Source organism: Podarcis cretensis (genome assembly GCF_951804945.1).
Source record: "Podarcis cretensis genome assembly, chromosome: 4".
Taxonomy (NCBI): domain Eukaryota; kingdom Metazoa; phylum Chordata; class Lepidosauria; order Squamata; family Lacertidae; genus Podarcis; species Podarcis cretensis.
In genome coordinates, this window is record NC_137173.1 from 34,081,892 (window position 1) to 34,097,388 (window position 15,497).

Below are 15,497 nucleotides of genomic sequence, written 5' to 3' on the forward strand. Positions count from 1 at the left end.
AAATGCAGGGAGGAGATCCATGGGATGGTGGCAGCCATGTATTTAAGATACTGTATCCCTTTGTGTCCTAGCCATGATCCAGACAGATGTGGTGAAGGAGGTGTGGTCCAGAGAGATGTGGTGCAGCACTCTGTATGCTGCTGCATATGCATATCTTGTCAAATGGGACACGGGTAGTGGGCTTGCCGATCAGAAGGTCAGTGGTTCGAATCCCCACAACGGGGTGAGCTCCCGTTGCTCTATCCCATCTCCTGCCAACCTAGCAGTTCAAAAGAACGCCAGTGCAAGTAGATAAATAGGTACTGCTGCGGTGGGAAGGTAAATGGCATTTCCAGGTGCTCTGGTTTCCATCCCAGTGTTCGTTGTGCCAGAAGCGGTTTAGTCATGCAGGCCCATGACCCGGAAAGCTGTCTGTGGACAAACGCCAGCTTGAAAGTGAGATGAGCGCCGCAACCCCATAGTTGCCTTTGACTGGACTTAACCATCCAAGGGTCCTTTACCTATCTTGTCAGGGTTCATGCCCCAAACGACCCGGGACATGCATGCTCTGTTGGAAGCAGAGTAGATAGCTCCAAGACAATGCCTGCTTCCAAAAAAATCCCTCAGACTCAGTAATCTTCATTAGTAAAATATTTACTAATGCAAAAATAAGCTTGGCGGTACAATTCCAGATCCGTGGTGGAGTGTGCAAAGACCCCTGAGTGAAAGCCTGGACTGCTGCTCCCAGCTTGTGGAGGCAGTACTCAGCCTACTCAGTCTGACTTGGGATATGGCAGCTTCCTTTGATCCTGTGAGGGCTCAGAGAAACCTGATGGCACAAGCAGAACTCTGCTTGTGGTTCTGTGGGTTGAAGCCATTGCTGATTAATGATTGTTTTTCACAAAAGCATTAATGATGCGTGTTTTTAAACAAATCTTTTGTAGGGCAGAAGCAATAGATTTCTACGCAGATCACCAAGCTAAACCTTATTACAAGTAAGTTTCAATTTGCAGGATGTTTTGACTTGTGCAATGTGCCCAGTGAAATATGAACAATATGAAATTGACATTGATTTTTGCTTGATCTTTAGATTCATACCAATAAATTGTGGGTAGTATTTTTAGAGGTATATGGGACTGTGGAGGCTTGCAGGGTTGGCTTACCTCCTGGTTTCTCCCCACAATCCTGAAACTGAGCAGAAGCAGCAGCTGCCATATACTGAGTCATGGTCAATGACAGCAATTACAATACCTTACCTTGCTTATTTAACTTGCAAAGCCTTAAATAGTTTGGAATCAGGTTATTTGAAGGATAACATAAGAATCTAGTTTCAAATGGCTTCCAGGTATGCTGCTAAGACCTACCAGACTGACAAATACCAGAGACAGGACCTTATTTAGTAGTGGCCCCTCATCTATGGAAGTCTCTCTCAAAAGAGGGACCTATAGCCCCATTCATTTAAAAAAATGCACATTTTTTAAAAAAAGATGTGTTTCATTCTGCATTTTATTGAGGTGTTGACTGCTGTTTTTCAAACTGTTGCTGTTTTTAGTTTGGAATGGCATGGGTTTGTTTGTGTATTAACATTTTCCTTGTGTTGTTAAATAATTTCATAAACCTCCTTAGGAAGGCTTTGCCCTGAAATGCCTCATGTATATTTCTGAAATATAAAGAAATTATTCGGCAATTGATGCTTTTTCCTCATGACTAGGCAAATGAGAAGGGCTAGTAGCTCAGTGATAGAGTGAATGCTTTTGCAGTGCTGTGCAGCATATGTTCATGTGTGTGTTCATGTGTGTATTTTGTTAATGGGAGCCACTTTTTATTTTTAATATTTATATTTTATTAAGGTGATTTCATTTAAAAGAAATAAAGTGATATAGAAGAAGAAGAAGGAAAAGTGAGGGAGAAAAACAACAACAAAGATACATATAAAAGCGAAAATATGAAAAAAGCAATATACGATATTCCCATACATTCTTGTGATTGAACCCAGTTACCTATGTTTGAGCAGTAACAATGAGTGGAGAGTGACAGAGGGAGAGGCTTACCATGCAGCCCGGATAGATTTGGCAAGCCTTATTTGTCCTACAGGCCTGGCACTTATGCAACTACTTAATCTGAAATAAAACAATGATAGAATAAGAACTTGGGTATTTAAGGGAGTCTGCTTTCAGCTCCAGTGCAGACTCTCTTAAAACATTAGACTGAAATTATTCCAGATGTTGTTGTCTGAAGGTACTAGAACAAGCAAGCTTAGACCTTTTGGGGAACTCATGTGAAATTGTGGTTTTGTTGCAGCTTTGTGTTTAGAAAATGGCTAATTATATCCTGCATTATATCCAACACTGTGCAAACAGTTCCACTCATACAACAGGACCCCTTCTGTTCCTAATAATAATAATAAAATTTATTATTAAATTATTATTAAATTTATTATTAGTATTATTAATTTAATTTTTATATACCCTGTCCATCGGGCTGGGTTTTTCCAACAAAAGATTAAAAATACATGAAAACATCAGTCATTAAAAACTTCTCTAAACAGGGCTGCCTTCAGATGTCTTCTAAACGTCAGATAGTTGTTTATTTCTTTGACATCTGATGAGAGGGTGTTCCACAGGGCGGGCGCCACTACCAAGAAGGCCCTCTGCCTGGTTCCCTGTAGCTTTGCTTCTCGCAGTGAGGGAACCGTCAGAAGGCCCTCGGCGCTGGACCTCAGTGTCTGGGCAAAATGATGGGGGTGGAGACGCTCCTTCAGGTATACTGGGCTTAGGCCATTTAGGGCTTTAAAGGTCAGCACCAAGACTTTGAATTGTGCTCAGAAATGCCCCCTACATTAAGGTTACCAGACGTCCCCGTTTCCTGGGGACGGTGCCCAGATTTACAAATCAGTCCCCTGACAAAATCCATCTATTTAGTAGGAAGTTGAAAAGTGTCCCTGGATTCACTGAAAAAAATCTGGTAACTTTACCCTACATGCCATCCCCCCAAATCTCCTCCAGAGGGTTCCCCAGAGGGTTGAAAAGAGAAATAGAAGGAAGTTCCATTGTGCAAGGAGAGATCTGTGAGCAGGACAACAGTGTTGCATACCACCCTCGGGGCTGTTGGTTTGCTTGCATTTAGGGCAGCTGAATCCCATTTGAATGTCCTGTTCAATGTGAATGCTAACTGCTCTCTTTTCTGCTTGCAGTGAGCTTCTTGAATTTATGACAAGTGGCCCTGTTGTTGCCATGGAGATCTTGGGAGATGATGCTATAAGCCGATGGAAGAATTTACTAGGACCTGCAAATTCTTCTGTGGCCCGTACTGATGCCCCAAATAGCGTTAGGGCATGTTTTGGAACTGATGGCATAAGAAATGTGGCTCATGGTCCAGATTCTTTTGCTTCTGCTGCTAGAGTAAGTCCCCCCTCCCCCAAAATTTTATATTTGATAAGGTGAATCTTTCTTCATCTGGATGACTGGGCTTCTACTGGCATATATATTATACAAAAATGAGTTTGGCTACTTCCAATGTTTGTGGTCTGAGCTTGGTTTAGCTACATGGCATATAGTAGCTATATGGCTTAGCTCATCAGAAAGAAAGAAAATACTCAACCCTGCCTTTTCTCCCCTTACCATGCAGAGTCAAAGGAAACCCTTTCTCAAAACTCTTCTAGAGAACCTGTGCTTGACAATCTCTACAGAAAATGTTAAAGAAATGTTAGGAAAGGAAAATGCTTCCTTCCCCACTGCCTGCCTTTATGCTGGAAGGAGGCAGGGGTGGACTTTGGTAATATGGCGCTTTGAGCAAGGACAAACCCCACCTTGCTTATTTTCATGCCCCCATGCCTCTCACCTTCTGTTCTGCGCATGCTCTCAAATGCGCTATGTCATAAAAAGGTAAAGGGACCCCTGACCATTAGGTCCAGTCGTGACTGACTCTGGGGTTGCGGCGCTCATCTCACTTTATTGGCCGAGGGAGCCGGTGTACAGCTTCTGGGTCATGTGGCCAGCATGACTAAGCCGCTTCTGGCGAACCAGAGCAGCACACAGAAACACCGTTTACCTTCCCGCTGGAGCGGTACCTATTTATCTACTTGCACTTTGACGTGCTTTCGAACTGCTAGGTTGGCAGGAGCAGGGACCAAGCAACGGGAGCTCACCCCGTCACGGGGATTCGAACCGCCGACCTTCTGATCAGCAAGTCCTAGGCTCTGTGGTCTAACCCACAGCACCACCCGCGTCCTTGCATTATGTCATAGTTGCGGCATATTTTGTGCTCCTCGGCTTGGTACCCTGTGTGGAAGAACCACCTGTCCCACCCTAAATCCAGCATTGACGGGCTGGCTGCCATGTACCTTAAATGTATGAGGTGACCGGGGCTTTTTCGCTGTTGTTTAAAAGAAGGAGACTGTGCTGCTTTGCGCCTGTTCCCATTGCTTCCCAGAAGGGCTACAGCAAGGAAATGCAGTACGATTTTGTATTGCTCTGAAATTACTCTAGGAAGTGTGGCAGGCAACTGCGTGATGTTTTGCATCACCAATCTTTGCTAGGGAGTGGCCATAGAGGAAGTTGTGCTGTGAGCGGTGAAACCTCCTTCTTTTAAAGAAAATCAGAACAGCCACCAGTCAACTCATAAAGCTAAGCTGAGTGGCAGCCCCTCTCCAAACCCCAGGCTATTTGGGAGCCTCCTCATTGGTGCAGCATCCAGGACCAGCATCCCTTGTCTGACCCTGACACCGCTTAAATTAAACAGGTGGTAATATTGGAGCTTGGTCCCCCCCCCCATCTTGTGAGAGTCAAAGCTGCATGTCGATAAGCAGATACACTAAGGAACAGCTCAGAGTTTTAATGACCTTTTGTTGCGGTGGATTACAAAGCCCATCTGAAAGTTCTCTGCTGGAACTGCGGCTTGACTAAAGGCCAGGCTTCTATATATATCTTTACAAGCCATAAGAAAACAGAATGGACAAAAGAGCACTTTTGAGCTTTGCTCTTCAATACCTGTTTTGCTTTCCATGGAAACACGTTTCTTACGGCTGTCAGGAGTAGCTAAGAATAGTGTTGCGCACAGCGCCTTAATTACTCACTTATTTGTTCTCTGTGGAATAGCAATTGCTTGGGAACTCTGATATTTTTCTGCCTCCCTTTATTTTTTCGTTAAAATTAGTTATTTTAATGTAGGATGCTGGACAAATAGAAGAATCAACATTTTTATTGGTTATATTGCATACATATTCATAGCACTATAAAATGCATGTAACTAAGGAACTACAAAGTGTGAAGGCAGAAGAAAGCTGGTGTAGTCCTTAGCACTTGGATGTAGCCAATGGGGTATTGAGGTGCGTACTGGGAAGCCATCTAGCTCAGTTGGTTAGCTGGTGATGGTAACGCCAGGACTGCAGGTTCGATCCCTATATGTGTTACCTGCATTGCAGAGGCTTGGACTAGATGACCCTTGGGTACCCTTGGGTACCTTCCAACTCTACAGTTCTATGATTCATTGCTGTGTTGGTGTTTCTTTGCCTTGGAATGCTGCGGGGATCATTTAATATAGGCTGAGAAAGAACAAAATGGTGGTAAATTGAGTTATTTTAAAATGCTTTTGCCTTGGAGGCTGTGCTTTTAAAAATATAGTTCATTTTTCACTCTTAAACTAAATATTTAGTTGCACAGTTCTCTTAGATGTGACTACAAATTCTAATACCCTAGTGTTTTTGCTTTACTTCATAATTATTGGAGTGATGCACAGTGGTTCGGATGGTGTATTGAATGAGCAGGTAGCACAAACTGTTATGTAGCCTTGTACCAGTTACCAAGGAAACCTGTAGAATGCAGCATCTGTAAATTGTTCTGGGAAGAAAGAAATAGCTATTAAAGTCAACCTGGACTAAATCGTTTGCCCTGCATACAAATGAAGGGACCACCAGTTAGAATTTGTTATAGTTAAAGGTTGCTTTGTTCCTTCCCAACCAATAGTAGGTTGCATTTACAGTTTGTCACCTGCTGAGTTATCCAGGGCAGTATCTCTATCAGCATGTGAGACATACCACTTCTAGTGTTTGCTTCTGCTTTTTGTGAGTTTTGTAACCATGGGTGTGAGGTTTTCCATTCCCGGGGATGAAGAGACTCCAGCACTCCACCTTGCAAGATGGCCAGGAACATCTCACCATGGGTTGGTCTCTGTGCTGTTGACTTTTTCTTCCTCCCTTCAAGCCTTATCTCTCCCACTTGTGGAGATGGGGATATAGTTGCCCTTTCTCTTCTCTTCTTGGCTGGCTGTGCCTGGCCTTTTTTCTGCCTGTGAATCTTCCACGCCTATCCTCTCTGTTCTCCTCTCACTCTTCCAGTGCATTGCTTTGTACTTCTTCTCCCAAGGGAGGGGAAAAAACAAGAAAGCCAAAGGGCAGGCACCCGCGATTCTGATGTTTGTTATGCATTCCTTAGGCATACTAGATGGTCTGAAAGATGTCATTGGAGGAAAGTGGCTTACAAATATGATTATAGAGCCACTCTACAGTTAAGGCAAGAAATTTTTTCAACATTTTGTCATTACAAAGTCTGAAAATTATATTAATCACGAAATCCAGGTAATTTGTCTTATTGGTACAAAACCTGGCATGGAGAATTCGCCTTATGAAGGGTGCTTGCCACGAAGAATGGAGTTAGTGTTTTAAAACTGTTGTATTGAAGGACAGATGCCCTATGTTTGTGCTCACTCAGAACATAACTTAAATTATGGAAGGTGAGTAGTTGGTAGCAGCATGAGCAAATTTGAACGTGAAGCTTAATGGAATACCATATGTGTATGGGGTTTAATGGAGTGTAAGTGTAAATATGTTCAAAACCATGCTTCTGGAGGAAAGCGTCACAGAGCACTTTGAAATACAGCCAATGGCTAGATAATAATAAATGGGGGAGGACGTAGGATTTCAATATTGCTTTGGGAATATGACTCTGACCCTCATAAACATAACTGGTGTCCTATGACTATGAATCATGCAGTTGTGCACAATTAAATGTATTTAATTCCAATTATTTTCAGGAGCTGGAGTTGTTCTTTCCCTCCAGTGGAGGCCGTGGACCTGCAAACACTGCAAAATACACACACTGTACTTGTTGTGTTATTAAGCCTCACGCAGTTAAAGAAGGTAGGTGATACTGACCTGACCCTCGGCTGAAAGTGCCCTTCAGCATCACTCTTCTTAGCTGAATAGCTGCCTAGATTTAGACTTGCACTATTGCTACTATATGTGTTTTGTGCATGGCTGGAGGTAAGAAAGTTATGTTTTTATTTTATTTTAGCTCACAGCTTGTTGACATTTAACACAGACCAAATTGCATAAATACTTGTGTTTGAGAAATTATGTTCAACAGTGGTTGATGTTCTCTGTACTGCTACAAGGCTGCATGCTAATATCTACTTGTCCATAGAAGGCCCATACGTGTGTAAGTAGCAAAATACCACACAACCTGTAATGTCTGACCTCCTAACCAGAGGCAAATGAAGAAGCTGAGTGGGTGGTGGTGACCCAGATGCTGAGCATCTGTGATGCCCTTGCCACACTTCCATCTTGGTAACTTTGTTCCCTTCGTCTGGAAGAGAAGAAGCATTCTTTGACAGACTAGCTAACAAAGCATTCTGCGACAGAGTAGCCCAACTCCTAAAGGGCTGCAAGATGGCCTCAATGTACACCATTGTTATACACACACACACACACGGCATCACCTTTCTTGGAAATACATTCAAACAGATGATATTCCCCTTTCCGCCAAATAAAGCAATCAGGGCAAGGAGAGACTTTGAATTGGAGGACATAGATTCACTTCCTTTTCAGGTCACTTGGGTACCTGGAAACATGTCCAACAGAATTTTAGCCTTCCCTTAAACCAGTTATAATCTGGCAACATCTGGAGAGCCACAAACTCCCCATGCCTGCCTTAGACTAATTTACACATGCAGTACTAAAATACAGAGTTAGCACTTAAAAATCCTTATGATTTATTGAAAACATATTATTTTTGGTGGAGTTCTTTGTGTTGTTTCTTCATCAGATCAGCTGAAATGGCTGATGTCTAAACATAACCTTATATAGAAAACTGCTCCCTTTCCCTACCATCAAACATTGGGAAATGATTAAGACTGTTTACAGTATGATTATATGCTTTGGTTCAGCTGCTGATAATTTCTAAAACAAATTTGTATAAGAAGTAAATGCTAATCAGAACCTTATTGTGATCTATGCAGCCTTTGGGGCATTGTAGTTTTTAGACCCCTCTTCCTAAAAGTTGATATGAAAGATTCGACATCAGGTTACCAGGCATTTGAGGGGGCGGCTGGAGCATATTTAAACTTCTTACAAGTGAAGATTCTGTGGCTTTTCCACCACTAGGCAACTGTCATAAATCATTATATGGTGGGATAAGGCACATGTGAATCAGTATGCGTCAGCTGTATTCAAGTTATCCAAAGGCAGCATTCGCTATTTTTCTAAATGATGTCTAGAAGAAGTCATGTTAGTCTGTTGCAGAAAATATTACAATTCCTTGTGGCAAGATGATTTGCATGGCATCTTATCAATCCAAAATGCTGGTGCCTATTATATGACTTAAGGTACTTGCGAAAAGATCTGCATATTTCTTAGTAACAACCCTTCTACTTGCCTTACTTTAAAAAAACTAAGGCTGCAATTCTATATCCAGTTACCTTGGAGTAACTAGCTCATCTCACTGGGACTTAATTCTACATAGAAATGTATAGGATTGTGCTGTCAAAACAGCCAGCGCCCATCCTATTTCTGCTGGAACTAATCTGACAATTGCAAATAAAATCTGTCCATTGCATTATTGGAAGTTGCTCCCAGATGCTTAAATACATCACTCCTCTCAGCTGTCTACCATCTTTCAGTGCAATGTTTGCTTTTATGATTTAAAACTGTCTTTTCTTCCTTCCCCTTCTACTTTGTTATGGAAATAATGGAAGTGCTTTTCAGAGATTGCCAATGCCTACCTTCAAGAGGCCTGCAACTGTTCAGTTTTTACGTGTATTTAAATGCATACGTTGTTGTTTTTCTTCTTAGATTTTCATCTAAATTTTCCCATCATCTACTGATTAAAAATATCGGTCATACAGTGGTACCTCGGGTTAAGTACTTAATTCATTCTGGAGGTATGTTCTTAACCTGAAACTATTCTTAATCTGAAGCACCACTTTAGCTAAAGGGGCCTCCTGCTGCCGCTGCGCTGCCGGAGCACAATTTCTGTTCTCATCCTGAAGCAAAGTTCTTAACCCGAGGTACTATTTTTAGATTAGCGGAGTCTGTTACCTGAAGTGTATGTAACCTGAGGCACCACTGTAATTTAAAGCCGAGACCATGGGTTCTTATTTTTTCTCTGTCCTTATTGTGGGCTTTTATCTTCAGTTCACTCAATAATAGTGGAGGAAGACACAGATTCTCACCTGGATTTCTCATTTTAAAAAGTTTCTGGTGTAATGGGGTTTGAATCTGTCCTTGGCAAACCTGATACAAGCTTTGTCTTGGGGGCCTCTTGGTACTGCTGAGGACCTCACGTTTCCTGCAGAGAGCTGATTCTCAATGGCTTTGAAATCCTCCTGTATCTTAGCTTTGCTTTTCCACCTGAACCCATGTCTTGGGAGCAGGGAGCCAAGGTAGATGATGATTTATGTCTTTGGCTTAGTTTTTTGTATTCCCCTCCTCTTCCACTATGGTGGTTTCTCTAGATCTTAGCTGAGACACATATTCAGTCCACATGGAGTGAGCTACTGCCCATGTGCAGCCTTGTTTAATAAAAGAACAAAAATAGGGATTATTGGTTGACCCTGTATCTTGTGACTTTGCAAGACAAATCCTGTGCTCAGAATGTGCTTTCCCTGCACTTGGTAACCACAGACAATGGTTTCTGTTCCCAATCTGTAAAGATAGGTGAGGGCTTCTAAATTAAGCAGAGTATATCTGCTGCAGCTTCTTAGAATTTAATCGCAGAGTGAGGCAGTTGATTTTCCAGGTCCGTCAGCTGTGCCGAATTTATCTGTGTTGTGAGTATTATCCTTTGAAGGCAATTATAGTGAGATATAATTGAGGACAAGCAGAGTGGCGAGACCCAGAATGCAAAATGCATACCTTTTTCCCATGGTGTTTTGCATAAATTGTAATTCAAAAGGAAGTCAGCTAACAGGAACATGATTATAGTTTCAACTTAGGTTGAGATCTAAGAGATCAAAGTCCACAGGCTCTATATGAATTATTATACATCAGCTGAATTGGCAGTGCAAAGTCCTCTACAGATCATATCTTAAGAACCGTTAAAGCACTCCCATAATGTATGTTCTTATTGGACTTATGCCCAGTAAACTGAGGTTTTGATAAGGGAACTCTGGGTTTTACCAACAACCTTCCTCCCAGTATTCACACAAGGAGGAGAACACCTTCTTTCTTCTTAACCCCACCCACTTCTTCCAGCTGTATTCTCCTCTTGCCTTTGTGCATTGATTTTTATATTGGAGTTGAAGACTGTAAAAAATTGCCTAAAGCAGATACAGTGGTACCTTGGTTCTCAAGTACCCTGGTACTCAAATGCCGAAAACCTGGAAGTAAGTGTTCCGGTTTTCGAACGTTTTTCGGAAGCCAAATGTCCAATGTGGCTGTCGGCTATTGTTTCTGGGGCATCTGCACCAATCAGAAGCTGTGCCTTGGTTTTTGAACATTTCGGAATTCAAACGGATTTAGCAGTGTGTGTTCTGAATGCCATAGCTGACTAACTGGCAAGCCAATTAATAGATTAATCTCTAGATCTCAAAACGCAAAAGGTTGTTGTTCCAACGTGTTGTTGTTCATGGTGTTGTTGTGCAGCTTTTACCAAAGCCAGCACCCTCTGATTGCTTTTAAGTTTTTAGATCTGCTTTCTTTGAATTAGTCCTTATGTGTCACAAAGCAGTGAATTGTTAAACTGCAGAGTAGATGTTGTACCGCATCACTTCATCTGATTAAAATGCGCTTGAAGATTATCTGTTCTGTATTGGTGCCTAGTAACCTAATGCTGTCTTGGAGACATAAAACCTTCCCTCTCTTGTTTTTTTTTATGCCCAGAGTTATTTGTTATGCATTTTTGCTAGGATTAGTATTACATTCCTTCAGTTGTATTTAGTAATGCCTGTGATTTCTTTTGTACTTTGTCACTAAAAATTAAATCCTAAATGAACACTTAATCTGTGGCTCTGATTTGGCTTAGAGTAATCACATTTTAAAGATGTAGTCTTCCTAATTTTTAAATAGCCAGTTTCCTTATTGAGTGAGGTCTGAATATTTTAAAATAAGTTTAATCCCCCCTCCATGTTTTATGGGCACCAAAATATTTGTCAAGTGCTTTCCTCGTTATCCAAAACTCAAATGTAGACATGAGCTTGTTTTCGGTGCAGAAATCAAAACCCAGACTTTTACGGGGGGGGCGGGAGAGTTATACTTAGCTGTTACAGAGCTGGGCATATATTTGAAAAGTGAAACTCCTGTTTGTGAAAGGCTTCAGTATTAAGAATAATGCATGCATTTAAATTTGTCTTTCTGTTTTATATTGGGATCATATGTCACATATGATCTTTTTTCTCACCTAGCTGTTTCTTGCACTATTTCTCACTTTCCCCAAAATGTAACAATATTTGCACATTTCTAATGTTAGGCCAGGTAGAAAAAACTATACAAACTGAATGAGTTGCACTATTTGGGGATAAAGCCTATAAATGGGAAGGGTGGTTTGCATAATTTGGGTGTATTTTACTTCACCTTGTGTGAAAAATCAGTGTTGTATAGCCCAATCCTAATCTTTTTTTACTTGGAAGTGATTTCAGCAGGATCTACTTCTGATTAAATTTGGTTACTGTTGCAAGGAGCCTAAACAGTGACATTTCTTCCTGACTTGGTCACAGCCTTTTATGGTTATTGTGTGCCCATATGAGCAATGTGCCTGCCTCATATACCCCAAGTAAATGTGCAAGACACAAGTGTTCTCATAAAAGCAACTGTATTATAAATGTTTGATGTACTATAGCAAAGTAGTCCCAGGACCCCAGCATTTGAGACGAATTTCTGTAACCCAAACCTTTTTCTTCACAGGTCTGACTGGGAAGATAATAAAAGCAATACTTGATGGAGGATTTGATATTTCAGCCTTGCAGATGGTAACTCTTTCTTCTTGGTCTTTGATCAGACCTTTTCTCTGATGAGATGAGGGAAAAGCAACCTTTGCCACCTGTTGCACCCTCTCCTACACTAGCTTTTTAATGCATTTCACTTGGGCAAAGCCGTTCCTTCCAGCAGCAACCCCATACCTCTTACAGCTACCTCTTACACCTGCCTATTTTTAAAGGGTATCGGGTTCCCAGTCTGCTCTCTTGCATAATACAGAAAATAAAAAATAGCCTTTTCAACCCTACTATACTCCCCCCAAATCATTACCAGAGGAGGAGAAACCTATATTTGGGAGTAAATCCCCATTGAAATTGGTTGATATAAATGGACAGGAACAGGCTGCAAATAGTCTATATTAAGGAGTATCTGTCTGGTTTTGCTCATAGAGGAACAGTGAGAGCTGTTGCCTTCTTTCTCATTTATGCACAATTTTCATTGTTGGTGTCTCTGTATTTTCCTTCCTTCCATCTCAACAGGTGGGTAAACAACACCTTATTATGCTGCATTTCAATATAAGCTCGGTTCCTTTTGGCTGACTTTGACTAAGGCTGACTTTGACTAATCAAGGTTACTTAGTCTTTGAAACTGAAATAATGCTAGCCAGCTTGTTAGAACTGACTTACATAGTAGGTGAATATGCATGTGTATATATATATATATATATATATATATATATGTAAAGGTAAAGGGACCCCTGACCATTAGGTCCAGTCGCGGATGACTCTGGGGTTGCAGTGCTCATCTTGCTTTATTGGCCGAGGGAGCCTGCATACAGCTTCTGGGTCATGTGTCCAGCATGACTAAGCCGCTTCTGGCGAACCAGAGCAGCGCATGGAAACACCGTTTACCTTCCCACCGGAGCAGTAGCTATTTATCTACTTGCACTTTGACGTGCTTTCGAACTGCTAGGTGGGCAGGAGCAGGGACCAAGCAACGGGAACTCACCCTGTTGCGGGGATTCAAACCGCCAACCTTCTGATCGGCAAGCCCTAGGCTCTGTGGTTTAACCCATAGTGCCATATATATATATATATATATATATATATATATATATATATATCCCATAGTGCCATATATATATATATATATATATATATATATATATATATATATATATATATATATATATATGTGCCATTATTTTTTATTATTTATTACTTCAATTTGTACTGCCATGGTGCTCATGGCTGCTAACAGCGACAAGATAAAAATACAGTAGAGGTGCTAAAGGTTATATAACCAACACAAATACAAAAGAGCAGATAAAAGTCAGAACAATAAAAATCCAAGTATAAAAACAGTGGGCAATTAAACACCTTGAGCATTGCAATGAACAAGTTGCCCTGGCAGGCTAAAGGTTTGTCAAAATGAAAAGGTATTTACTTGGCACTGGAGGGTCAACAGACAAGGCGACAACTGAACTGTGGGAAGGAGCCCCAGAGCTGGAGCGCAGACACTGAAAAGACCTTCGCTTGTGCCCCTGCCAAATGCACTCTAGAAAATGGCAGGAGTGAGAAAAGGGTTTCCCTGCAAGATCTTGGCACTCAAGCAGGCTCCTACAGGGAAAAGTGTTCCTTCAAGTAACGTGTTTCCAAGCCAGCTAGTGCTTGCTTAATGAATACAGTACTGTAATGCTTACCTTTCTAATGTAGAATGGTACCTTGGTTGTCGAACAAATCGGCTCCCGAACGTCGCAAACTCAGAAGTGAGTGTTCCGGTTTGCGAACATTCTTTGTAAGCTGAACGTCTGACGCGGTTTCCACAGTTTCTGATTGAGTGCAGGAAGCTCCTGCAGCCAATTGGAAGCCACACCTTGGTTTTCGAACCATTCCGGGACTCCCGGAACGGATTAGATTCGAGAACTAAGGTACGGCTGTATTTAGATCCTCCTTGTCATGTGGCTCTCTGACCCCCAGCATGAATGTGCTGTATATTCCTCCTTCCCCTCCATTTAACAGAGTTGAACTTGCAGCAGCAGCTGCAGTGAGTGGAATCTTTTTTAAAAATGCGCTTTGTTGAGTTTTGTACAATATAAATGGTACACAAAAGAGTAGCAATAAAATAAAACAAATATGGGTATTTTGTGATTTGTTTGATAAGATGAGACATACATGTGGAAAACAGAAAAAAAGGAATGAATCACAAATGGGATCTTGATCTCTGGTGTCTTTTTAATTTTTATCAGCTTTTCCACATAATACTCTGTGAGGGATTAATTGAGAAATAAGTTAAAGTCTCCTCAAGTTGTGTATGAAAAGAAAAGGGGCAACAATAATGCTTGGAGATGTATACACTTGTTCCCACTGTACACAGAATAAATACTTTTCCTTTCTGTTCTTTCTTACATACAGTTCTATATGGACCGCGCAAATGCAGAGGAATTCTACTCAATTTACAAAGGTGTTGTCGCTGAATATGCTGTAAGTAAGCACTATAAAATCTCTCATTGTTTCAGGGCCCATTTTGGATAGAATCTTAATGGACCGTCCTGAAGGCTTATTGTCAAGGGCATGGCACAAGCTTTGAGGGATTATAAAGTCACTTTTCAGTGCTGCTCTTCACCTCAGCCACAAAGATTTCGACCTAGTAATGTTTTTGAATTGGCAAGATAGACTGCGCAAGTAATGATTTTAGTTTGGCTCAACATAAAACTTGTCTTTTTCAAATATTTTAATGGATAGTGAAACATGGCAAAAGTTGTATTTGATATTGATGCAGTGGCTGAGTTGAGTAGGTTTCTTCTAGCAAAAATTATTGATACTAAGAGGCTTGGTTGCAACATAACCAAATGGATAGTGTCTGTATTTTTTAAGATCACTTACCTCACACTGAGAAATGATATATGCATTGTGACTTCCTTTGTCCCTGCCAGCAGCAGCTGTGGAAAGGAGGCTTGGAAAACCACAGCATGATGCTTGCTTCATTCATTCATTCATTCATTCATTCATTCATTCATTCATTTATATACTGCATTTCCACAAGGTTGTATCCAAGCTGGTTCACTACATGTCAGATGAACATATCAATACAGCAATTTAAAATTAAAGTATTAGCAATTCCAAATAAACCTTAGCGTCAATAAGTAAATCCATAATAAGTATCAGTCAAGCCATACAACTAAAGCAACCAAATAACACAATAGCAATAAAGCTGATATGTCCAACAGCTTAAAATTGAACACAAGAGAGAATGAAGCTTAATCAAAGAAATAAAATATACAGTATATTCCAAAGAGGTGATGTTATGGTATGGAATAAGTTCTCTTATGGATCAGTAATTGGTTAAAGAACAGGATGCAAAGAGAAGGAATAAATGGACACTTCAAGCAATG

The 15,497-nt window shown here is 41.0% G+C and overlaps 2 protein-coding genes across 4 annotated transcripts in view; one reads left to right on the forward strand and one right to left on the reverse strand.

The window, feature by feature from the left end:
- SLC35A5 (solute carrier family 35 member A5) overlaps positions 1-15,497 on the reverse strand; it is a 340,246-nt gene that overhangs the window by 144,110 nt on the left and 180,639 nt on the right. The window lies entirely within an intron of this gene.
- Positions 1-15,497, forward strand: part of NME7 (NME/NM23 family member 7) — a 65,272-nt gene that overhangs the window by 19,458 nt on the left and 30,317 nt on the right. For all 3 annotated transcript variants that reach the window (XM_079973999.1, XM_079973998.1, XM_079974000.1), the window contains 5 exons: positions 924-974; positions 3,173-3,380; positions 7,009-7,114; positions 12,092-12,156; positions 14,518-14,586. In XM_079973999.1, coding sequence (XP_079830125.1) covers positions 924-974; positions 3,173-3,380; positions 7,009-7,114; positions 12,092-12,156; positions 14,518-14,586 — 499 coding nt within the window. The remainder of the gene's footprint in view (positions 1-923; positions 975-3,172; positions 3,381-7,008; positions 7,115-12,091; positions 12,157-14,517; positions 14,587-15,497) is intronic.